Raw genomic sequence first — 27,449 nt, 5'->3', positions numbered from 1 at the left:
TCTTTGCTGGCATCTGGGCAGTGTACTTGCTAGCCAGTAACTGACTTTTACTCAACTGGTAGATTACCAGCTCTTATTTTTCAGTTTTTTTTCTCACACTGGGAGAGCTGACATTAAGCTGTTGATCAGTGTGCAGACATCTTCGAAATTTCAAAACGCAACTGTACATTGGTCCTGTTGAAGAAGACTAGCACTGGTTCCTCTTTTTGTCTGGCACTTTCTTATACCATATTAAACTCTTAACAGGCAAACAGTTTATACTCAAAAGTAGGATTGGAAGATGTAAGAATGTGTATAGACATTTGCATAGTGGATAATGACTCCTTAGCAGTGGCAGCTTTAGACTTATTCACAGTCATATATTCTGAATCTGCCATCTGTTACTTTTCAAAAATAGTTTTAGATGTCTCTGACAAAGGTGCCAGCAAAAGTACTACATCTTTTATCTTTACTTTTTAAGTTTTAAGCATCTGATATAGCTTGAAAAGGGATGCATTAACCTTTAAGTGTGATTACTTAAAGGTGCATATTACTTGGCATCTTATGGTTCATATGTCTGATTGTCTAGTATTGCCTTCTGTTCCTAAATGTAACATTTTTGCTGACAAGTGATGTGTAGATAAGTATAAGCCACCACATAGCAAAAGTGTCTAGTGAAAACAGAGAGACCTTCATCTCTCAGATGGCAAGAAAAACTGAAGAGAGTGCATGATGGTTTTATATGAGAGTCTCACAATAACTGTAGCGGTAACCAGGCAGAACATTGGCATTAGTTCTCATATAGGAAATGAGAACAGCTATCAAAATCCAACCTGGATGAAAGAGACGGGGGTAAACCTAGATGTTATGATCAACTGTTACCATAATCCTTCCTGAACATGAGTTCTGAATTAATAGTAAATGTGGACTACATGGAGGAAATAAATTAAATCAAGAGTTTCTAGTTTACAGGTTTGTCTTACAACTTCATTAGACGTTAACTGACTTAAGTTGTTCTCTTTATTTTTCCAGAATGCATCGAATATTAGTAAATTGAGATGTAAGAAATCTCTGGACTTTTCAAGGTAAAACATACTTATTACTTTTCTCATCATATCTTCATAGTAGTAGAATATTTTGCCTCTAGTATGTCCTACTTTGAGGTGGAAAATATTCATGGACAAGGGATTGTGACGATGTGAGATATTGCCATATATGCCAGGAGAAGTAGGACAGTGGATGTGTAACATATGCCAGCACAGCTAACTGGGATTTTGTAAAGAATTATATGTCATTTGTATATTGAACTGATTTGTACAGATGCTTCTGTTGAAAATGGATTTGTAAAATTGCTTGTGTTAAAAATGTATCAACAGTGCTTCCTGCTAGACAGAAAAAGAAATATGCATGCATTATTGTAACTGTTTAAATGTGTATATTTTGACAGAGGATACTGAAAGAGAAAAGGTTACTCTCAAACTTTAAAAATAGTAAGAAGTTAAATTATTGGGCCTAGGCCATAAAGATGTTATCTCACATTTTTGAATGAAGCCAGAAATGCATTGTCTATAAGAAGTATTGTTTGTTAGCTCCTGTAGGTAGAGTGGGACTGTTTCATGGTTTTATGACTTCCAGGAGCTGCAGCAGATCTTAGCAAGGCTGTGTGAGTGCGTATTATTGACACATAGGTGCTAAGTCTTGGCAGTTTCTAGCAATGGGGAGTTGCAGGGGCACCAGAAGTCAGATGACCAGATGTATGTGATGTCATTCTGGAATCCATCACTAAAATAATGTTTAATACCAGGTGAGACTGAAGTCTCAGAGCAGTCTGCTTTTGGAACCTGACATCGAAGGATCACTCACCTTCATCATCTTGCCTTGCTTTAGTAAGTGACCAGGGAATAGTAACTCCTAAGATCAGTCAGGAAAATATAGTGAGACTAGTTAAGTATTGTTTTTCTATAACTGTGTGAACCTGTCCACCTGTGTTATTTTTAATATTTCCTGTGACTGAAACTCTGGTGTTTATTGCAATTTCTTTGTTATTTATTGTTAAATATTATTAAACTTTTCAGCTTGGCTGGTCCTTTAAAAATATTTTAACTTTTGAGAGTACTTATATCTATTGGTGACATTGTGGCCACTTCTGAAAGCCTGGTTGTTTGGGTAGCATTACCATTTGTGTTAATATTAATTTCACTCAGTATAATTGGGTCCCCTTGTAAAAGCCTTGAGTACCTGGCTTTGGGGCATCTGGTGGCAGTGTGACTACCTTATAGTCTGGGCAGAAGGGACATAGCTAATAGATCTGTGCCAGCCTTTCTCAGGTGTGTGTGTGTGTGTATGTGTGTGTGTGTGTGTGTGCGCGCGCAATAAAATCAAATCTCAAAGTGTGTGTGTCGGCTACTTGGAGCAGTGACACAAAGCACTGGTTTTACATAGAGAGTGCTGGAAGACTGGGCTTGGACATTTAGCTGAGGACTTAACTCTAAAGCTGTGCCAGTGGGGAGCCTTACTGGGGACCTGGGGAGAGACAGCGATAGAAACCCAGACCCTGGGCTGAGTGTGTTCCCTGTGTGCTCTTAAGAGAAACTGTGCTTGATGCAGACAGCTGCATCTGGAAATACTGGGTGTATCCATTTTTGTTCCAAGTGAATTTTCATCTCCAGTGTCAGTGGTGAAGATTGAGGTTCCTTGATTACTGTTCCAGAGTGGGGACATTACAGGGACCAGAATTATGTTATAGGTATTTTAAGTGTTCAGCCAGCAGACATTTAATCTGTTTACGAAGAAGTTGGGTGAATGATTCATTTGCAGTCGTGTTACTGTCTGTTTGGAGTCTGCATTTTCTCCTTGAGTCCGTTACAGTTGTAGGTATGTGCTGAAGTCTCGTTTTGCCTCTCAAAGACACACTGGGCAGTCAGATTCCCTAAAATCTGACTGTAGTTATGATTCATCATTGACTTTATGGTTCTGGTAATGGCTGAAAAGGGCCCATTAGTGGATAGGTTCATAGGTAAATACTTGACTAGCTGCCCTTGTGGACCATTGTAAGCCTAGCCAGTTTCCCTTTTTGTGCTCAAATTAACCTATCCCATTTGGATGGCGATTGGTCTTACACATCTCATGATCAGTAATTATATGTTACCCCTAATGAGAGTAACTGGGATCATACCAGAGATACTTTGAGCAGACCCATGCAGGCACCACTGAATGTAGTACCAGGGCTATGAGTCATTCTATGTAGGACATATTGTTTAAGCCTTGTGTATCCTTTTAGTGTAAGGTATCTCTGTGGGTGTTCCAATTGTTGCATGTGTCTGGACAGATACATGCCAAGGGGGCCATTATACTCAATGACTGGCCTAACAGACTGACAGCTGAGTAAAGGGGAACAATGACATCCCTTGGTCTAGACACAATCCCTTTGTTTATAAGCTGTGCAATATAGAAGGACTTTCTTACAACAATGCTTGCATTTCGGTCAAAAGTTAGGGCACTGTCCACATAAGTTCCAAAAACCTGAACAACTGGGTCAACTGGTAGGGGAGTATTGTCAGCGTGGTAGTTCCCTGGGGTGGATGACTTCCAAAGAATACAATAATGCATTTTTTGGCATTTAGTTTCAGTCCATGATTTTGGTACCAGTTACTTATTTGGGACAGACCTTCCTGCAGAATGGCTGTAATTTGGGATTCAATGACTGCTCCTAGCTAGCAGTCATCTGTAAACTTGGTCAGCCAGACCCCTTTGGTATTGACTTTTGCTTCAATAAGTAGATACCAAACAGGAGAGGTCCCAGTACAGAACCCAGGGGGACTCTACTGGTAAGTGGTCTCTTTGTGAAGGTAACATCCCCTATTTTGATTTCCTGCATCCTATCTGTTAGCCATCTGACAATCCAGCAGGTGACATAGTTTTTTTTCTGAGTTTGTGTAGTTTTTTTACATGGGGAATTGTTTCAAAAGCTTTGACTAGGTTGAGGTATGATGTTTGTACCATTTTGCCTTCATCCATTGACTTGGTGACCTTTTCAAAAAAAGTCCGCCAAACTGCAGAAGCATGACTTGACCTTGAGGAATCCAGAATGAGACTACTCAGGTGTTTCAACTTCCCTATGTCCTTATTGATTAGTTCCATGATAAGTCCTTCTGTGACTTTGCATATAAAGCTAGTGAGGCTTATGGGCCTGTGGAAGGTCCTCTCTTATGCAAGGGAATGACTGTACCTGATGTTCTTAGTGTTTCACTGTTGCAGTCATTGCATTTGGGTTCTAACTTGTCTAGGGTACACCATAAACGAAAATAAATCACAACTGGTACCCTCTCAACAGTTTACATTCCTGGGTGCAAGCTTGAATACAACTGCCCAGATGGCTTTCCTCAGGCCAGAAAAGCAAATTCATTTGATAACTTACTTCAAACAAGTGGCCACAAAAACCCTGCTATCTGCAAGACAAATACTGCAAGCCTTGGGGTTCATGGCCTCCTGCATTCTTCTAATTCCATGTGCAAGACTGCAAATGAGGAAACTTCAGTGGTACTTAAAAAGTTTATGGAGTCAACATTGTCACAGCCTGGAAACAATGTTTCCTATCATACCTTGCCTACGCCTGGAGTTCCTATGGTGGGCAGAGGCCTGCCACCAAAACAAGGGACTGCCATTCACACTACTCCCTGCCACCCAAACCCTAACTACAGATGCATCAAACTATGCATGGGGGGCTCACCTGGCAGGGAAGTGCATTCAGGGCAAATGGAACCCAAATCAAATGCACCTACATATCAATCAAAAAGAAATGTTAGCTATACAGAATGCTCAGACAGCCTTCAAGGACTACATTCTTCCAGGACAATTAATGGTAAAGACGGACAGCACTACGGTTATGTGGTACATAAACAAGCAGGGGGGTACACATTCCTACTCCTTCTGCAGACTAGCCATGGCATTGTGGAACACGGCCTTGAGCTACCAAGTGCACCTACAAGCTCAATTCCTGCCAGGAAAATTAAATACACTGGCAGATGGACTAAGCAGAAATCTCATGGACCCACACAATTGGAGACAGGAACCATGGATTTTCAACATGTTGACAAGCAAATGGGGGAGCCCAGACATAGAGCTATTTGCCTCCCCCCAGAACTGCCAGTTGGACAAATTTTGCACAAGGATTCCCCACAAAAAAACCTGGAAAGTGGATGCTCTGTCCTTCAGCTGGAAAAACCTATCAGTCTACGCCTTTCCATCTCTACCTCTACTCTGCAAAGTTCTGTTAAAAGTCAAACAGGACAAACCAATAATGATTTTGATTGCTCCAGACTGGCCATGCCAACATTGGTACCCACTCCTGCGCAGTGTGTCACAAATATCACCATGGCACCTGCCTCAGACACCTTCCTTACTGTCTCAGCAGGAGAACCAGATTCTGCACCCTCAGCTCCCAACATTGAACCTTGCAGCTTGGCTAATCACTTAAATTCACCCTTAGCATCCCTCAGCAAGCTGGTGATGGATGTCATTTTGGAGGCGAGAAGACCTAGTACTAGAAAATCTTATGCTGACAAATGAAAAAGATTCTGTGCCTGGAATCAGTCTCAAGGGATAAGCACAGCAGCGCCCAACATTCCTCAGATTTTGCAATACTTAACTGAGATGCTTCACAAGGGCCTGTCCTTTTCTTGCATAAAAATCCATGCCTCAGCCATGTCAGCTCATTACAACACAGAACCTCCCCTCTTCTCTCATCCTGTGCTAAAGCAGTATCTCAGAGGGGCCAAAAACTTAAGACCACCCAGGAGAGCTCCAACCCCTGCCTGGGACCTTAATTTTGTATTGGAGAAACTCACTCTCCCTCCTTTTGAGCCAGCTGCTACTGCAGACTTAAAGTTTCTCTCCTGGAAAACAGCTTTCTTTTTAGCAGTCACTTCAGCTAAAAGGATTTCCAAATTACAGGCTCTTATGGCAGTGGAGCCTTTCATCATTTTTCATGCGGACAGGGTATCTCTCAGGACCAACCCATCCTTCATGTCTAAGGTGGTATCCAGTGTGGCTCTTAATCAGACCATTCATTTGCCAACTTTCTTTCCCAATCCACAAAACAAGGGGGAACTGATTCTGCATTCACTGGATGTACACAGACAACTTAGATTTTACTTAAACAGGACTAAATCTCAAAGAAAATCTGAACAACTGCTGGTAGCATTTGCTGCAGGGGCAGAGGGAAAGGCTATTTCAAAGTAAACCATTTCCAAATGGATAAGCCATTGTATTAATTTCTGCTATAAGCACCATGGAAAAACTATTCCCCCAGGGGATCAGATCCCATTTCACCAGGGCTGCATCTACTTCTGCAGCCTTTCTCAGAGGTGTTCCTACCAGGGACATTCTAGAAGCTGCTACCTGGAGCTCAGTTCATACTTTCACCAAACATTACCATTTACTACTTTTCTCTAAATCCAGAGCTGGCTTTGCCACTGGTGTCCTACAGGGCCTTATAGCTGGTCCTAATGCTGTATAATTCCCTCCACCCAACCATAGCTTTGGGAATCTACCCAAATGTAATGACTGCAACAGTGAAACACAAAGAACATAGTACAGTTGTGTACACTTACCATAAATGTAGATGTTCGAGTGTATTCACTGTTGCAGTCCTGATTACCCTCCCTCCAGCCCCCTATTTTTCTCTGGCTATACATCTACTTTCATTTACTATGCTTAAAAGCCCTTTTGGTGTATTTGCTTTTGGTTGGTGGTATACTTTTTGTGTTTTTAATTTTATTTGCTCCCCATTTGGGGGAAACCTGACATCTGGGGCAAGAAAACTGATGTAATGGCGTCAGCTACATCTTTTATACCCCTGATGACCTGATGTCATGGAAGAAGGGACAGCAACCGATGCAGGACCCAAGACTTTGCTAATCAGGCTGACTGAGGGAAACCTGCCAGCAGATTACCCAAATGTAATGACTGCAACAGTGAATACACTCGAACATCAACATTTATGGTAAGTGTACACAACTGTACTTTTACAGTTAAGTAATTCAGTAAACATGCAATTAGAGTAATGAAACAGTATCTAAGAATGATCAATACAGTTAAAACAGTATAAAACAGTACATAAATGCAGTGAAACAGTAAAAAAGCTTTATAACAGTGCAAAATGTAGTAGATTAACTGTATAGTACAATTATAAGTGTTTCAGAAGTGCAGTTCAGCGAAATAAGTGTAAGAAATAACTTAACCTGCTCTTAAAATCTTAAGGAATTTCCGCTTAGTTTCAGTAACGAAAGACCATCCACAGCCTGTTAAATACAAGCACAACCTTTTCAAGAGCTAGGGATTATATACCAGTAATGAAGGAAGAGTTAGCAGATCAAAATACTACTCAGCCCTTGCTGTTACCCAATCACTCGTACTACAGAAGGTCAGGAAGCCCTGTTACTTTCAATAATAATGAAGACAGACTTTCAGCAGAAAATGGCTGCCAGAAGCACAGGAAACTCAATCAAAACTACCAGGCCTAGTTAAGAGCAGGCCTCTATCAAGATTATGCCACCTGAGCACAACACAGAAACCTCACTTTTAAAGCATAGAAAGAACACTCACAAAGAGAAGTCTCAGTAAGAAAAAGCAGTTTACAATTTAGTAATGAAATAAAAATGCAATTACAGTAATGCACACTATTACAGTTCCTAGCTGTAGCCACTAAATGAAGGTTTTAAACAGATCAAGGAGCAAGCAGACTCTAGAGAATGCTTTTAACTGTAAACAGACTAGATTAGTACACAGAAACCTCAAAAAATCAAAAATGCACAGAAGAGCTTGGATAGAGCACTCACAAACAAAAAATACAACTCTCAGTATGAAAATGTGGTTTACATTTAAGTAATTCAGTAAACATGCAATTAGAGTAATGAAGCAGTATCTAGCAATGAAAAATACAGTTAAAACAGTACATAAATGCAGTGAAACAGTAAAAAAGCTTTATAACAGTGCAAAATGTAGTAGATTATCTGTATAGCACAATTATAAGCATTTCAGAAGTGCAGTTCAGTGAAATAAGTGTAAAAAATAACATCCTGCTTTTGGAATCTTAAGGAATTTCTGCTTAGTTTCAGTAATGAAATATCATCCACAGCCTGATAAATACAAGCACAACCTTTTCAAGACACAGGGTTTATCTACTAGTACGGATGGAAGAGTTAGAAGATCAAATTACTACTCAGCTCCTGCTATTACCCAATCACTCGTACTACAGAATGTCAGGAGGCCCTGTTACTTTCAATAATAATGAAGACAAACTATCAGTAGAAAATCGTTGCCAGAAACAAAGGAAACGCAAACAAAACTACCAGGCCTAGATAAAAGCAGGCCTCTATCAAGATTATGCCACCTGAGCAGAACACAGAAACCTCACTTTAAAAGCATAGAAAGAACACTCACAAAGAGAAAATACAATTCTCAGTATGAAAAAGCAGTTTACAATTTAGTAATTAAATAAAAATGCAATTATAGTAATGCACACTATTACAGTTCCTAGCTGTAGCCACTAAGTGAAAGTTTTAAACAGATCAAGGAGCAAGCATACTCTAGAGAATGCTTTTCAATGTAAACATAGTAGATTAGAACACAGAAACCTCAAAAAATCAAAAATGCACCTAAAAGCTTGGATAGAGCACTCACAAACAGAAAATATAACTCTCAGTATGAAAAAGCAGTTTACAGTTAAGTAATTCAGTAAGCATGCAATTAGAGTAATGAAACAGTATCTAGCAATGAAAAATACAGTTAAAACAGTACATAAATGCAGTGAAACAGTAAAAAAAAGCTTTATAACAGTGCAAAATGTAGTAGATTAACTGTATAGCACAATTATAAGTGTTTCAGAAGTGCAGTTCAGCAAAAAAAGTGTGAGAAATAACTTATCCTGCTCTTGGAATCTTAAGGAATTTCCGCTTGGTTTCAGTAATGAATTACCATCCACAGCCTGATAAATACAAGCACAACCTTTTCAAGACACAGGGTTTATATACCAGTATGGATGGAACAGTTAGAAGATCAAATTACTACTCAGCCCCTGCTATTACCCAATCACTCTTACTACAGAAGGTCAGGAGGCCCTGTTACTTTCAATAATAATGAAGATAGACTCAGCAGAAAACGGCTGCCAGAAACACAGGAAACTTGAACAAAACTACCAGGCCTAGATAAGAGCAGGCCTCCTATCAAGATTATGCCACCTGAGCAGAACACAGAAACCTCACTTTAAAAGCATATAAATAACACTCACAAAGAGAAAATACAAGTCTCAGTATAAAAAAGCAGTTTACAATTTAGTAATGAAATAAAAATGCAGTTATAGTAATGCACACTATTACAGTTCCTAGCTTTGCCACTAAATGAAAGTTTTAAACCGATCAAGGAGCAAGCAGACTCTAGAGAATGCTGTTAACTGTAAACAGACTAGATTAGAACACAGAAACCTCAAAAAATCAAAAATGCACAGAAAGGCTCGGATAGAGCACTCACAAACAGAAAATACAACTCTCAGTATGAAAATGCAGTTTATAGTTACGTAATTCAATAAACATGCAATTAGAGTAATGAAACAGTATCTAGCAATGAAAAATACAGTTAAAACAGTACATAAATGCAGTGAAACAGAAAAAAAGTTTTAAAACAGTTCAAAATGTAGTAGATTAAATGTAGAGCACAATTATAAGCATTTCAGAAGCGCAGTTCACAAAATAAGTGTAAGAAATAACTTATCCTGCTCTTGGAATGTTAAAGAATTTCCACTTAGTTTCAGTATTGAAATACCATCCACAGCCTGATAAATACAAGCACAACCTTTTCAAGACACAGAGTTTATATACCAGTAAGGATTGAAGAGTTAGAAGATCAAATTACTAATCCGCCCTTGCTATTTATTTATTTTATTTTTTTATTTTACATTTGTTAACCGGGAGAGTCTGACTGGATACATGTCCATTTTCAGCGGAGGCCCGGGGAGAAAAGCTCCAAGTACATAACAGACATATGAACATTGTTAATGCAAAAAAAGGAAGATAGTTGAGTTCTAAATACAATATAAAGATACATCACATCTTGGGGAAAAAAAAAACAACAGCAGCATGTAAAAAAAAAACATAGGTCAGTTACAAAGGTGAGGCGCCTTGTTAAAAAGCGGTTAAGGATAGTGAGGTAAGAGAAGGGTAAATGATCATGGTTAATCAGGTTTGGAACAGGGACATTGCCAGAGAGTATTGAGATGGGGTTTAAGCTTTTTTTTGAATTGTAGGAGTGAGGGTTCTGAGGTGAGCATGGTCGGTAGGGAGTTCCACATTTTACCTACAAAGTTTGAGAATAGAGAATCCCCAGCAGAATTATTGGCTTTGGTAGTTTGAGCTAAGATCTTATTGGAGGAGCTATTACCCAATCACTCGTACTACAGAAGGTCAGGAGGCCCTTTTACTTTCAATAATAATGAAGACAGACTATCAGCAGAAAATGGCTGCCAGAAACACAGGAAACTCAAACAAAACTACCAGGCCTAGATAAGAGCAGGCCTCTATCAAGATTATGCCACCTGAGCAGAACACAGAAACCTGACTTTAAAAGCATAGAAAGAACAATCACAAAGAGAAAATACAAGTCTCAGTATGAAAAAGCAGTTTACAATTTAGTAATTAAATAAAAATGCAATTATAGTAATGTACACTATTACAGTTCCTAGCTGTAGCCACTAAATGAAGGTTTTAAACAGATCAAGGAGCAAGCAGACTCTCGAGAATGCTTTTAACTGTAAACAGACTAGATTAGTACACAGAAACTTCAAAAAATCAAAAATGCACAGAAAAGCTCGGATAGAGCACTCACAAACAGAAAATACAACTGTCAGTATGAAAATGCGGTTTACATTTAAGTAATTCAGTAAACATGCAATTAGAGTAATGAAACAGTATTTAGCAATGACAAATACAGTTAAAACGGTATAAAACAGTACCTAAAAGCAGTGAAACAGTAAAAAAAGCTTTATAACATTGTAAAATGTAGTAGATTAACTGTATAGCACAATTATAAGCATTTCAGAAGTGCAGTTCACAAAATAAGTGTAAGAAATAACTTATCCTGCTGTTGGAATCTTAAGGAATTTCCACTTAGTTTCAGTAATGAAATACCATCCACAGCCTGATAAATACAAGCACAACCTTTTCAAGACACAGGGTTTATATACAAGTAAGGATGGAAGAGTTAAAAGATCAAATTACTACTCAGCCCTTGCTATTACCCAATCACTCGTACTACAGAAGGTCAGAAGGCAATGTTACTTCAATAATAATGAAGAGAGACTATCAGATCAGCAGAAAATGGCTGCCAGAAACACAGGAAACTCAAACAAAACTACCAGGCCTAGATAACAGCTGGCCTCTGTCTAGATTATGCCACCTGAGCAGAACACAGAAACCTCACTTTAAAAACATAGAAGGAATACTCAAAGAGAAAATACAAGTTTCAGTATGAAAAAGCAGTTTAAAATTTAGTAATGAAATAAAAATGCAATTATAGTAATGCACACTATTACAGTTCCTAGCTGTAGCCACTAAATGAATGTTTTAAACTGATCAAGGAGCAAGGAGACTCTAGAGAATGCTTTTAATTGTAAACAGACTAGATTAGAGTACAGAAACCTCAAAAAAATCAAAAATGCACAGAAAAGCTCGGATAGAGCACTCACAAACAGAAAATACAACTCTCAGTATGAAAAAGCAGTTTACAGTTATGTAATTCAGTAAACATGTAATTAGAGTAATGAAACAGTATCTAGCAATGAAAAATTCAGTTAAAACAGTTTAAAACAGTACATAAATGCAGTGAAACAGTAAAAAAAGCTTTATAACAGTTCAAATTGTAGTAGATTAACTGTATAGTTGAATTATAAGTGTTTCAGAAGCGCAGTTCAGCGAAATAAGTGTAAGAAATAACGTATACTGCTCTTGGAATCTTAAGGAATTTCCGCTTAGTTTCAGTAATCAAATACCATACACAGCTTGATAAATACAAGCACAATCTTTTCAAGACGCAGAGTTTATATACCAGTAAGGATGGAAGAGTTAGAAGATCAAATTACTACTCATACCCTGCTATTACCCAATCACTCGTACTACAGAAGGTCAGGAGGCCCTGTTACATTCAATAATAATGAAGACAGACTATCAGCAGAAAATGGCTGCCAGAAACACAGGAAACTCAAACAAAACTACCAGGCCTAGATAAGAGCAGGTCTCTATCAAGATTATGTCACCTGAGCAGAACACAGAAACCTGACTTTAAAAGCATAGAAAGAACGATCACAAAGAGAAAATACAAGTCTCAGTATGAAAAAGCAGTTTACAATTTTGTAATTAAATAAAAATGCAATTATAGTAATGTGCACTATTACAGTTCCTAGCTTTAGCCACTAAATGAATGTTTTAAACTGATCAAGGAGCAAGGAGACTCTAGAGAATGCTTTTAATTGTAAACAGACTAGATTAGAGTACAGAAACCTCAAAAAAATCAAAAATGCACAGAAAAGCTCTGATAGAGCACTCACAAACAGAAAATACAACTCTCAGTATGAAAAAGCAGTTTACAGTTAAGTAATTCAGTAAACGTGCAATTAGAGTAATGAAACAGTATCTAGCAATGCAAAATACAGTTAAAACAGTTTAAAACAGTACATAAATGCAGTGAAACAGTAAAAAAAGCTTTATAACAGTTCAAAATGTAGTAGATTAACTGTGTAGCACAGTTATAAGCGTTTCACAAGCGCAGTTCTGCGAAATAAGTGTAAGAAATAACTTATCCTTCTCTTGGAATGGTAAATAATTTCTGCTTAGTTTCAGTAATAAAATGCCATCCACAACCTGATAAATACAAGCACAACCTTTTCAAGACACAGGGTTTCTATACCAGTAAGGATGGAAGAGTTAGAAGAACAAATTACTACTCAGCCCCTGCTATTACCCAATCAGTCGTACTACAGAAGGTCAGGAGGCCCTGTTACTTTCAATAATAATGAAGATAGACTATCAGCAGAAAATGGCTGCCAGAAACACAGGAAAATCAAGCAAAACTACCAGGCCTAGATAAGAGCAGGCCTCTATCAAGATTATGCTACCTGGGCAGAACATAGAAACCTGACTTTAAAAGCATAGAAAGAACACTCACAAAGAGAAAATATAAGTCTCAGTATGAAAAAGCAGTTTACAATTTAGTAATGAAATAAAAATGCAATTATAGTAATGCACACTGTTACAGTTCCTAGCTGTAGCCACTAAATGAAAGTTTTAAACTGATCAAGGAGCAAGGAGACTCTAGAGAAAGCTTTAAACTGTAAACAGACTAGATTAGAGTACAGAAACCTCAAAAAATCAAAAATGCACAGAAAAGCTCGGATAGAGCACTCACAAACAGAAAATACAACTCTCAGTATGAAAACACAGTTTACAGTTAAGTAATTCAGTAAACATGCAATTAGAGTAATGAAACGGTATCTAGCAATGGAAAATACAGTTAAAACAGTGTAAAACAGTACATAAATGCAGTGATACAGTAAAAAAAGCTTTATAACAGTGCAAAATGTAGTAGATTAACTGTATAGCACAATTATAAGCATTTCAGAAGTGCAGTTCAGCAAAATAAATGTAAGAAATAACTTATCCTGCTCTGGGAATCTTAAGGAATTTCCGCTTACTTTCAGTAATGAAATGCCATCCACAGCCTGATAAATACAAGCACAACCTTTTCAAGACACAGGGTTTATATACCAGTTAAGGATGAAAGAGTTAGAAGATCAAATTACTACTCAGCCCCTGCTATTATCCAATCACTCATACTACAGAAGGTCAGGAGGCCCTGTTCATTTCAATAATAATGAAGACAGAGTATCAGCAGAAAATAGCTGCCAGAAACACAGGAAACTCAAAACTACCAGGCCTAGATAACAGCAGGCCTCTATGAAGATTATGCCACCAGAGCAGAACACAGAAACCTCACTTTAAAATCATAGAAAGAACACTCAGAAACAGAAAATACAAGTCTGAAAAAGCAGCTTACAGTTCAGTAATGAAATAAAAATACAATTATAGTAATGCACACTATTACAGTTCCTATCTGTAGCCACTAAATTAAAGTTTTAAAGAGATCAAGGAGCAAGCAGACTTTAGAGAATACTTTTAACTGTAAACAGACTAGATTAAAATACAGAAATCTCAAAAAATCAAAAATGCACAGAAAAGGTCAGATAGAGCACTCACAAACAGAAAATACAACTGTCAGTATGAAAAAGCAGTTTACAGTTAAGTAATTAAGTAAACATGCAATTAGAGTAATGAAACAGTATCCAGCAATGAAAACTACAGTTAAATCAGTATAAAAACAGTACATAAATGCAGTGAAACAGTAAAAAAGCTTTATAACTTTGCAAAATATAGTAGATTAACTGTATACCACAATTATAAGTGTTTCAGAAGTGCAGTTCAGCGAAATAAGTGTAAGAAATAATTTATCCTGCTCTTGGAATCTTAAGGAATTTCCACTTAGTTTCAGTAATGAAATACCATCCACAGCCTGATTAATACAAGTACAACCTTTTCAAGACACAGGGCTTTTATACCAGTATGGATGGAAGAGTTAGAAAATCAAATTACTACTCAGCCCCTGCTATTAGCCAATCACTCGTACTACAGGTCAGGAGGCCCTGTTACTTATCAGATCAGCAGAAAATGGCTGCCAGAAACACAGGAAACTCAAACAAAACTACCAGGCCTAGATAACAGCCGGCCTCTATCTAGATTATGCCACCTGAGCAGAACACAGAAACCTCACTTTAAAAGCATAGAAGGAACACTCAAAGGGAAAATACAAGTCTCAGTATGAAAAAGCAGTTTACAATTAAGTAATGAAATAAAAATGCAATTATAGTAATGCACACTATTACAGTTCCTAGCTGTAGCCACTAAATGAAAGTTTTAAACAGATCAAGGAGCAAGCAGACTCTAGAGAATGCTTTTAACTGTAAACAGACTAGATTAGAGTACAGAAACCTCAAAAAATCAAAAATGCCCAGAAAAGCTCAGATAGAGTACTCACAAACAGAAAATACAACTCTCAGTATGAAAAAGCAATTTACAGTTATGTAATTCAGTAAACATGTAATTAGAGTAATGAAACAGTATCTAGCAATGAAAAATTCAGTTAAAACAGTTTAAAACAGTACATAAATGCAGTGAAACAGTAAAAAAAGCTTTATAACAGTTCAAATTGTAGTAGATTAACTGTATAGTTGAATTATAAGTGTTTCAGAAGCGCAGTTCAGCGAAATAAGTGTAAGAAATAACGTATACTGCTCTTGGAATCTTAAGGAATTTCCGCTTAGTTTCAGTAATCAAATACCATACACAGCTTGATAAATACAAGCACAATCTTTTCAAGACGCAGAGTTTATATACCAGTAAGGATGGAAGAGTTAGAAGATCAAATTACTACTCATACCCTGCTATTACCCAATCACTCGTACTACAGAAGGTCAGGAGGCCCTGTTACATTCAATAATAATGAAGACAGACTATCAGCAGAAAATGGCTGCCAGAAACACAGGAAACTCAAACAAAACTACCAGGCCTAGATAAGAGCAGGTCTCTATCAAGATTATGCCACCTGAGCAGAACACAGAAACCTGACTTTAAAAGCGTAGAAAGAACGATCACAAAGAGAAAATACAAGTCTCAGTATGAAAAAGCAGTTTACAATTTTGTAATTAAATAAAAATGCAATTATAGTAATGTGCACTATTACAGTTCCTAGCTTTAGCCACAAAATGAAAATTTTAAACAGATAAGGAGCAAGCTGACTCTAGAGAATACTTTTAACTGTAGACAGACTAGATTAGAACACAGACCTCAAAAAAAAAAAAAATCAAAAATGCACAGAAAAGCTCGGATAGAGGAGTCACAAACAGAAAATACAACTCTATGAAAAAGCAGTTTACAGTTAAGTAATTCAGGAAACATGCAATTGGAGTAATGAAACAGTATCTAGCAATGACAAATACAGTTAAAACTGTTTAAAACAGTACATAAATAAAGTGAAACAGTAAAAAAAGCTTTATAACAGTTCAAAATGTAGTAGATTAACTGTGTAGCACAATTATAAATGTTTCACAAGCGCAGTTCTATGAAATAAGTGTATGAAATAACTTATCCTGCTCTTGGAATGTTAAGGAATTGCCACTTAGTTTCAGTGATGGAATGTCATCCACAGCCTGATAAATACAAGCACAACCTTTTCAAGACACATGGTTTATGTACCAGTAAGGATGGAAGAGTTAGAAGATCAAATTACTACTCAGTCCCTGCTATTACCCAATCCCTCGTACTACAGAAGGTCAGGAGGCCCTGTTATTTTCAATAATAATGAAGACAGACTATCAGCAGAAAATGGCTGCCAGAAACAGAGGAAACTTAAACAAAACAACCAGGCCTACATAACAGCAGGCCTCTATCAAGATTATGCCTACTGAGCAGAACACAGAAACCTCACTTTAAAAGCATAGAAAGGACACACACATAGGGAAAATACACGTCTCAGTATGAAAAAAGCAGTTTACAATTTATTAATTAAATAAAAATGCAATTATAGTAATGCACACTATTACACTTCCTACCTTTAGCCACTAAATGAAAGTTTTAAACAGATCAAGGAGCAAGCAGACTCTAGAGAATGCTTTTAACTTTAAACAGACTAGATTAAAACAAAGAAGCCTCAAAAAATCAAAAATGCACAGAAAAGCTCTGATAGAGCACTCACAAACAGAAAATACAACTCTCAGTATGAAAAAGCAGTTTGCAGTTAAGTAATTCAATAAACATGCAATTAGAGTAAGGAAACAGTATCTAGTAATGAAAAATACAGTTAAAACAGTATAAAACAGTACATAAATGCAGTGAAACAGTAAAAAAAAGCTTTACAATAGTGCAAATGTAGTAGATGAACTGTATACCACAATTATAAGCATTTCAGAAGTGCAGTTCAGTGAAATAAGTGTAAGAAATAACTTATCCTGCTCTTGGAATCTTAAGGAATTTCCGCTTAGCTTCAGTAATGAAATACCATCCATAGCCTGATAAATACATGCACAACCTTTTTAAGACACAGGGTTTATATACCAGTAAGAATGGAAGAGTTAGAAGATCAAATTACTACTCAGCCCCTGCTATTACCCAATCACTTGAACTACAAAAGGTCAGGAGGGTCTGTTACTTTCAATAATAATGAAGACAGACTATCAGCAGAAAAATGGCTGCCAGAAACACAGGAAACTCAAACAGAACTAGCAGGCCTAGATAACAGCAGGCTTCTATCTAGATTATGCCACCTGAGCTGAACACAGAAACCCCACTTTAAAAGCATCGAAAGAACACTCACAAAGAGAAAATACAAGTCTCAGTATGAAAAAGCAGTGTACAATTTAGTAATTAAATAAAAATGCAATTATAGTCATGCACACTATTACAGTTCTTAGTTGTAGCCACTAAATGAAAGTTTTAAACAGATCAAGGAGCAAGCAGACTCTAGAGAATGCTTTTAGCTGTAAACAGACTAGATTAGAAATCAGAAACCTCAAAAAATCAAAAAGGCACAGAAATGCTCGGATAGAGCACTCACAAACAGAAAATACAACTCTCAGTATGAAAATGTTTATAGTCAAGTAATTCAGTAAACATGCAATTAGAGTAATGAAACAGTATCTAGCAATGAAAAATACAGTTAAAACAGTACATAAATGCAGGGAAACAGTAAAATAAGCTTTATAACAGTGCAAAATGTAGTAGATTAATGGTATAGCACAATTATAAGCGTTTCAGAATTGCAGTTCAGCGAAATAAGTGTAAGAAATAACTTAGCCTGCTCTTGGAATCTTAAGAAATGTTTGCTTAGTTTCAGTAATGAAATACCATCCACAGCTTGATAAATACAAGCACCTTTTCAAGCCACAGAGTTTATATTCCAGTAAGGATGGAAGAGTTAGAAGATCAAATTACTACTCAACCCCTGCTATTACCCAATCACTCGTACTACAGAAGGTCAGGAGGCCCTGTTACTTTCAATAATAATGAAGACAGACTATCAGCAGGCTGCCAGAAACACAGGAAACCCGAGCAAAACTACCAGGCCTAGATAACAACAGGCCTCTATCAAGATTATGCCACCAGAGCAGAACACAGAAACCTCACTTTAAAAGCATAGAAAGAACACTCACCAAGAGAAAATACAAGTCTCAGTATGAAAAAAGCAGTTTACAATTTAGTAATTAAATAAAAATGCAATTATAGTAATGCACACTATTATAGCTCCTAGCAATAGCCACTAAATGAAAGTTTTAAACAGATCAATGAGCAAGCAGACTCCAGAGAATGCTTTTAACTGCAGACAGACTAGATTAGAACACAGAAACCTCAAAAAATAAAAAATGCGCAGAAAAGCTTGGATAAAGCAATCACAAACAGAAAATACAACTCTCAGTATGAAAAAGCAGTTTGCAGTTAAGTAATTCAGTAAACATGCAATTAGGGTAATGAAACAATATCTAGCAATGAAAAATACAGTTAAAACAGTTTAAAACAGTACATAAATGCAGTGAAATAGTAGAAAAAGCTTTATAACAGTTCACAATGTAGTAGATTAACCGTATAGCACAATTATAAGCGTTTCAGAAGTGCAGTTCAGTGAAATAAGTGTAAGAAGTAACTTAACCTGCTCTTGGAATCTTAAGGAATTTCCACTTAGTTTCAGTAATGAAATACCATGCACAGCCTGATAAATACAAGCACAACCTTTTAAGACACAGGGTTTATATACCAGTAAGGATGGAAGAGTTAGAAGATCAAATTACTACTCAGCCCCTGCTATTACAGAATCACTCATACTACAGAAGGTCAGGAGGCCCTGTTACTTTCAGTAATAATGTAGACAGACTATCAGCAGAAAATGGCTGCCAGAAAAACAGGAAACTCAAACAAAACTACCAGGCGTAGATAACAGCAGGCGTCTATCAAGATTATGCCACCTGAGCAGAACACAGAAACCTCACTTTAAAAGCATAGAAAGAACACTCACAAAGAAAATATAAGTTTCAGTATGAAAAAGCAGTTTACAATTTAGTAATTAAATAAAAATGCGGTTATAGTAATGCACACTATTACAGTTCCTAGCTGTAGCCACAAAATGAAAGTTTTAAACAGATCAAAGAGTAAACAAACTCTAGAGAATGCTTTTAACTGTTAACAGACTTGATTAGAACACAGAAAAGCTCAGATAGAGCACTCACAAACAGAAAATACAACTCTCAGTATGAAAAAGCAGTTTACAGTTAAGTAATTCAATAAAGATGCAATTAGAGTAATGAAATAGTATCTAGCAATGAAAAATACAGTTAAAACAGAGCATAAATGCAGTGAAACAGTAAAAAAAGCTTTATAACTGTGCAAAATGTAGTAGATTAACTGCATAGCACAATTATAAGCATTTCAGAAGTGCAGTTCAGCTAAATAAGTGTAAGAAATAACTTATCCTGCTATTGGAATCTTAAGGAATTTCTGCTTAGTTTCAGTAAAGAAATACCATCCACAGCCTGATAAATACAAGCACAACCTTTTCAAGACACAGGGTTTATATACCAGTTAAGAATGGAAGAGTTACAAGATCAAATTACTTCTCAGTCCCTGCTATTATCCAATCACTCGTACTACAGAAGGTCAGGAGGACCTGTTACTTTCAATAATAATGAAGACAATCAGCAGAAAATGGCTGCCAGAAACACAGGAAACTCAAACAAAACTACCAGGCCTAGATAACAGCAGGCCACTACGAAGATTATGCCACCTGAGCAGAACACAGAAACCTCAATATAAAATCATAGAAAGAACACTCACAAACAGAAAATACAAGTTTCAGTATGAAAAAGCAGCTTACAGTTTAGTAATGAAATAAAAATACAATTATAGTAATGCACACTATTACAGTTCCTAGCTGTAGCCACTAAATTAAAGTTTTAAAGAGATCAAGGAGCAAGCAGACTTTAGAGAATGCTTTTAACTGTAAACAGACTAGATTAAAATACAGAAATCTCAAAAAATCAAAAATGCACAGAAAAGGTCGGATAGAGCACTCACAAACAGAAAATACAACTGTCAGTATGAAAAAGCAGTTTACAGTTAAGTAATTAAGTTAACATGCAATTAGAGTAATGAAACAGTATCCAGCAATGAAAAATACAGTTAAATCAGTATAAAAAACAGTACATAAATGCAGTGAAACAGTAAAAAAGCTTTATAACTTTGCATAATATAGTAGATTAACTGTATAACACAATTATAAGTATTTCAGAAGTGCAGTTCAGCGAAATAAGTGTAAGAAATAATTTATCCTGCTCTTGGAATCTTAAGGAATTTCCGCTTAGTTTCAGTAATGAAATACCATCCACAGCCTCATAAATACAAGTACAACCTTTTCAAGACACAGGGTTTATGTACCAGTTAAGGATGGAAGAGTTAGAAGATCAAATTACTACTCAGCCCCTGCTATCATCCAATCACTCATACTACAGAAGGTCAGGAGGCCCTGTTCGTTTCAGTAATAATGAAGGCAGAGTATCAGCAGAAAATAGCTGCTAGAAACACAGGAAACTCAAACAAAACTACCAGGCTTAGACAACAGCAGGCCTCTATCGGGATTATGCCACCTGAGCAGAACACATAAACCTGAATTTAAAAGCATAGAAAGAACACTCACAAAGAGAAAATACAAGTCTCAGTATGAAAAAGCAGTTTACAGTTAAGTAATTCAGTAAACATGCATTTAGAGTAATGAAACAGTATCTAGCAATGAAAAATACAGTTAAAACAGTATAAAACAGTACATAAATGCAGTGAAACAGTAAAAAAAGCTTTATAACAGTGCAAAATGTAGTAGATTAACTGTATAGCCCAATTATAAGCGTTTCAGAAGTACATTTCAGTGAAATAAGTATAAGAAATAACTTATCCTGCTCTTGGAATCTTAAGGAATTTCCACTTAGTTTCAGTAATGAAATACCATCCACAGCCTGATGAATACAAGCGATCATTCCTAAAATAGGAATAAACTGCCAACCCTTTTACCTCTAACAGCTCCACAATGCAATTGAAACCACTCCTAATTACTCACTTAGCAAATGCCTGGCTCTGTTCTTGCAACTCTGCTGTATAACTCTAACCTCAGTATATTTAACCACGTCTTGCTCATTGAGGGCTATTCATTACTCCAATCTTCACACTCATTTCTATAGAAACTTGCTTTTCCTCATTATTTAAATGTATATACTCATATAACACATGTTATGCTATTGTAACCTCTAAGAATGTATTGTTGACACTGTACTATTGTCGACTGTGAATATTACTAGAATGTCCTTCTATTATTTTTATCTTTTACAAAGTGTGTATTTTAATATTGCTGGAGTTTTCTCCCAATGCCTCTGGTGAAAAAAGGACCTGTGACCAGTCACACTTTCCCAGTAAACAAATGTAAAATAAAATAAACAAAATAGTTCAGGGAGGTACACCTAAAATCATTGACACCAGAGTGAACTATGACGGTGTCGTACTGGTATTTGCTGTTCATGAACTTGAGTGCGTGTAATTAGTTCCATGACTAGTCTTTCCATGGCTTTGCATTTGAAGCTAGTGAGACTTATGGGTTTGTAATTGCTTGTGTCTGTGGAAGGTCCTCTCTTATGCAAGGGAAAGCCAGGCAAGCAGCTAACCGTCACTCTTTCATTTCTCAATCTAGTGAAAGGTACATCTGTATGCTTTGCAGTATCATAAAAATGTTTGTTTGGGTTGATGCCTGCCTTATGGGCTCAGCATCCCCAACTTTGGGTCTCATTGTGCTGTATGAGTAGGTAGGCTTAACTTGCTGCGTATGTTTTTTGCCTGTGTTGTGTTATGTAGATCTTTGAGGTTTAGGCAAGTTATTCTTTAGAACGTCAACATATGACAGGTTACGTGTATTGTGATGGCCTTAGAGAGGTGTGGTTTACTGCTGTTGATTTTGGTGTCTGAGTTTAATGTATGTATTACTTTTGCCTCCAAGGACATTATATATGTACATCTCTCAAACACTGTGTTATGTTGTTTAAATAACAGAAGACCATCAGACAGCATGAGAGAATTCTGACAGTCTCAAGATACCCATCCCAGTCAGATTGGCTAGAAAAGTTGAGAGGAAGTGCTGGTCTACGATTCAGACAGGATTGACTCTGGGGGCAGGGGTGGCTATAAATGCTTTGAGTTTAGTTTGTTTAAGATAATGTTTAGGTGGACTTGCTACTGAGTATATAAACTTCAGTTCAAAACAATTAGCCTGGAAAGCTCCTTCTGCCACCAGAAAGAAACAGTAAGCTAATTATAGTAAAAACTGCCTAATTTATGCACTAATTTGTGTACATGATGAAAGTTCACTAATTTGATACTAAAAGCAGTGCAAGCAGTTGTTCAAAGGTCGTTTAGCCTGGTGATAGTTTATTGGGAGAGACTGCAAAATTATGGTTATGTGCTTATGTCAACAGTCAAGAAATGGAGAGAGGGGAATTATGTTCTCAAGTTATCATAAGGACATGCAACAACAGTTACACGAGGTTTAAGAATACCACTCCATCATGATGGGTGGGAGGAAAAACAATTAGACCCTTAATTGTGAGCTGGCTGGCCTGGAACTGCATTAATACAAATACTAGTCCTAACTAGCCTGACATACACTCAGTACATATGAATGAAACTAGGGTTCTGATGTCAATTTTCATTCTGTCCTCAACTGTTGGGTTTGGATCCAATCCTCATCTGACTCAGCTGTTACTAAAGCTTGTGGTACCGAAAAAGCTCTCGAGCTCTTCCCCTACCCATAATGCACCAACCCGTAACATACCCCAGATCTCACTTGCCGCTTTTCATGAAAAAGCATGGTTAGCCTGAGCTTTTGACCTTGTATTAAGATAAGCAATATGTACTTTTCTCTTACCTTTATATTCTGTGTATTTCTACTTTACCATTGTTTGCATTTTTCCCTATAATCTCTATTGTACACGTTAGTGTAGTTCTTCGTACCATTGCTGGCATTTTTCCTTTTTCTCTTTATTACATTAAAAAAGATTCCTGTTTTTCTTTCTCTTCTCCCTTTCGTGAGTCGTCATGTCTGATAAAAAGACCTGCCAGCTTCAAAAACTGTTAAAAGTCTGGGAATAAATTGCAACTTTCTGTTGCCCACATTCTGTGTGTTTATTGTTTAATTGTTTAGGCCCTTAACACACACAAGAAGATTGTTCTTTATGTAAAAATAATTTAGATCCTAGGGCCATAGCAGATAGAAAAAAAAATAAACTGATACTAAAAGGATTACTCCCATCTTCATTTGGAAAGGCTATTGCTGGGGTTCAGTCCCCCAAGACAAAGACTAAAGAGACCTTTAGTAAGTCTCCCAGACCTTTAACTTCTTTGACTCCTTCCTTGGAGCCAACAAGAAAAAAATCTAAATCAGACCTGAAATCAACTCATATCCACTCCCCCTCAGATCTGAAGAGAAAATCTTCAGATCCAAGTTCTTCAGCTCTGAACACCCTACAGAGAACAAAATATTCTCCAGCCTTGGATCCAGTGCCCTCTAGGGTTCCCTCTGCTTTCTAGAAAGACATTGTTCCAGGTCACCATCCCTTGCCTCAACTCATTCTTCCAGAAGTCTAACTGAGGAAGATATGGACAGAATGATGAAGAAATTCCTCTTGGCGGAGATGCAGATGGATGTTCTTCTGGCTCCTCCCCCTTGGGTCAGGGAGTCCATCCATTTGTTACACCACCATTTTCTGCTCCTTCTCTGATTTTGGTTGTTTCAGAGTCCGTGGATCCAAACCTTCCAGGTCCATCATTCTTGGATAAGAAGATACTTTTGTCTTCACATCCAAAGACCAAAGACTACTCTGAATGCACCAGCTCTGACTTCTTCATATCCAGATGACTGTTGGAGCTGAAGCTGCCTTGTCGGGTCTGAGGTGTTGGAGTCGACTCCAAGGTTTTTGGAACTGTTTCTACCCCTCAGAGATTTGGCATTGGATAACTCATCTCTGACTTCCGCCTCAAGGAGGTTGCTGTTGTAGTGGAGGGAGGTAGTGGTCCAGAAGCCCATCTTCTTGGAGCCAATGTCTTCCTTCTCTCTGGAGTGAAATGCCTTCAAGGTATTGAAGAGGATGTTTTCTGTTCAGACAGAATGGATGGATCCAGCCCCTTTGGATCTCCAGTCTAGTTCACAGATGTGTATGCCCTTAGAGCTGCATCATTCTACACCACAGGGGCAGCCAGAACAAGGCATCTAGATCACCCAGCAGGGTCTTAAAATCTCTTCTGATGCTTCAATGGAACATCCCACTGAGGATGTCCCTTGGAAGAGGAAGTGCAAGAGGAGGCACTTGGACTCTCTACAAGTGTCAGTCACTGAGGATACTGATTTCGATGATGAAGGAGGGTCTTCACGATCACCTCCGGAAGACATCTCATTTGGAGACATTCTCGAGATCCTTAAACAGAGAGGTGGTTGGTCCTCCAACAACCCTTCACTGGAGAAATCATTTCTGGAATCTTTCAGAGCTGTCCCGTCTACTGCCTGGGTTACTCCGGCTGATGAGCTCATTGATTTGGTCTCTAGGCAGGCATGGAAGCAACCTAACTCAGTTGATCCAATCCCTAAGAGGCCAGATCTGATTCTGGCTTTACCTGTCGGGAAGGAATTTTGGAGTAAGTAAGTGCCTGTGGATGCCATGGTCGTGGCGGAGACCACCAAGAGGGAACTTTCTGAACAAAGTTTTCTGCTCATCCCCCTAAACAGGAGTCTAGGGCAATGGGCAGATTTGGGAAGCATGTTTATGCATGATTTAAGAAGCATGTTTATGCATCAAAGACCTTTGCTGTTAGGTTGCTGAACTATTTGGCACATTTTACTAGGCTACAAAGGCACTTGATCAAGGAACTTTCAAAATCCCATTCAGAGAATGTTACTGCTGAAGGTCAATCTTCTGTGGCCTCTCAGTTGGCTAACCTCCAATCCATTTCAAATTTGTTCATGAGGCATATCTCGCATGCAGCTGAAGGTGCCTCAAGGGCAGTGGGTTCAGGCATATCCATTAGGAGGCATGCCTGGATGCACTTATGTGACTTTGCGGAACCTTTCTAGTTCTTGTTCATCAATACCCCTTTTGATGGAAGTTAATTTTTTGGCCCAAAAGTGAAGAAAACACACTCCAGGTGTGAAAAGGATGGAAAGACTCCATCTGCAGTGGGCATACGTTTTTCCACTCCTCAAAAATCCTTTTCTAGGAATCAATGGGGTAGATGAAAAGTGTGGCTCAGGAAGTCCCGGAGTCCTTTCCAGGATACACGTGGAGATAGTTCCCCTGGGGACAGAAGGTGGACTTAAATGGATGACGCCACCCACACAGAAGGGGAGGCCCGCAAAATCAAGGGTCCAGAGATTCTTTTTCTGAAAGACCCTATTAATGTTCCTGAAAGGTCATCTCATTGTCCCCCTCTGGAGACAGTCTGGGGTTGACTCTCCCCGCACCACAGAGCCTGGCTAGATTTAACAAGAGATACTTGAGAGGATTATTTCAAGAGGCAGTATAATTTCCTTTTCCCTTCCACTTCCAACTGTATGCAAAATTCCCAATGTTCCACCCATTCAGAGGAAAGAAGCAGCACTAGAAATACAAAAGCTACTAGAAAAAAAGAGAGTCATCCAAAAGGTCCCACCAGACCAGATAGAGTCCAGAACTTACTCAAGATTCTTTTTAGTGCCAAAGAAAACAGGGGACTGGAGGCCAGTTTTGGATCTCAGCGGCTTGAACAAGTCAATTTGACATACAAAGTTTCAGATGGTCATGGTTCAGTCCATTCTAGCCTTTCTAGGCAAGGACAACTGGATGTGCAAGATAGACCTTCAGGATGCGTATTATCACATAAAAATGAACAGAGAATCCAGAATGTATTTATGCTTCTGGATGGGAGTCAGTCATTGGGCCGGATTCACGAAACCTCCGTGTAAGACTTAATATGTCTTACTTGGAGGCTGCAGTTGAACGGTATGACGTCAGCGTTCCATGAATATTCATGAGGGCACGCTGACTCATCCGTAACTCTTACACAGACTGAGTAGGCAAGCAGGGGGCGTGTCCTATTGCTGAGCAGTCTAAAAGTCCATGCCCCTGCAAGGTTTTAAAAAGCATAATGTCAACAGACAAGAGCGAGTCCGCTCAAATGTACTTGCACCCAACCCCACACTCCCTGACACTGTAAACCCCCATTAGAGTTATAAAACGGAAAAAATTTAATTTTTTTTAAAATCCGCGATATAGCTGCCCGTATTTGCGCTTGTTTGCGCGGGTGTGCCCATTGCTTAACCACAGTTAGCAATTGTGACATTGAAGAGCATATAAGAACTACTTATGCAAATTAATCCAAATAGCAATAGCGTAATGGTAGAGCGTATGCACAAAGAGAAGGCATTCACGGTTCGAGTCCCACCACTCCCCTTCTTATTTATGTTTTAAATCAGTATTTGAAATAATACCAGACAAATATGATTAAAATTTTATTAAAAGCAGTGACATGGCCAATGTATCAGCGAACAAAATATATATTTTTAAAAGACCCAGATATATAATAGCCTGCCATTAAGCAACGTTTTACACAGCTAAATACAGGTGCCCATAGTTTAATAGCGCTATACCCATCTAAACAGAGGTGCCCATAGTTTAATAGCGCTTTATCCAGCTAAACAGAGATGCCCATAGTATAATAGCACTTTACCCAGCACAATAGAGTTGCCCAACATTTAAAAACGCTTTACCCAGCAGAATGTGTTTGCGCGGACGTGCGCGCCGCGCCAACCAGGGCACCGTAGGGCACAGGGGAGCAATGTAGAGCTAAGTTGCTTAAACGCAGCCACATCTCCTAGCCTGTCTAGACAGTATTAAAATAAAAGAATGACAAGGTTTGAACCCAGGACCCTTTGCATCATAATCAAAGTACAGAACCACTAAGCCATGACAACATAGGGGAAACCGCCACTATTAACATACATGAACTTAGGAATGGTAGTTTAACCATTACTAAGCAGGTCTGCAGTCAGCTGAGATTTTACAAAACGGCCAATCACAAAAAAGTGTGGGAAATGCGGCATATTTAAGCCCCACAGGTGGGAATACACGCCATAACTGATTGTAGCTCACATCTGCGGTCAGAATGTCTGGTGTTGGAGAGGGAGTGTGCTTCTGAGCGCAGAGATGGGGCACCGAGGAGTCCAAATACATAGTTTGGCTCCTAGTCCACCATCACGAGGCAAGACTC

General features: G+C 38.0%; 1 protein-coding gene across 2 annotated transcripts in view; it reads left to right on the top strand.

Annotated features, from left to right (window-relative positions):
• AGBL5 (AGBL carboxypeptidase 5) overlaps window positions 1-27,449 on the top strand; it is a 2,459,386-nt gene that overhangs the window by 2,162,579 nt on the left and 269,358 nt on the right. For both annotated transcript variants that reach the window (XM_044062862.1, XM_044062863.1), the window contains exon 14: window positions 1,012-1,064. In XM_044062862.1, coding sequence (XP_043918797.1) covers window positions 1,012-1,064 — 53 coding nt within the window. The remainder of the gene's footprint in view (window positions 1-1,011; window positions 1,065-27,449) is intronic.

Source organism: Protopterus annectens, chromosome 2.part1 (genome assembly GCF_019279795.1).
Source record: "Protopterus annectens isolate FY-2018-M chromosome 2.part1, PAN1.0, whole genome shotgun sequence".
NCBI lineage: Eukaryota > Metazoa > Chordata > Ceratodontiformes > Protopteridae > Protopterus > Protopterus annectens.
Note: the sequence above shows the minus strand (reverse complement) of the source record. Positions and strands in the feature narration are given on the sequence as shown.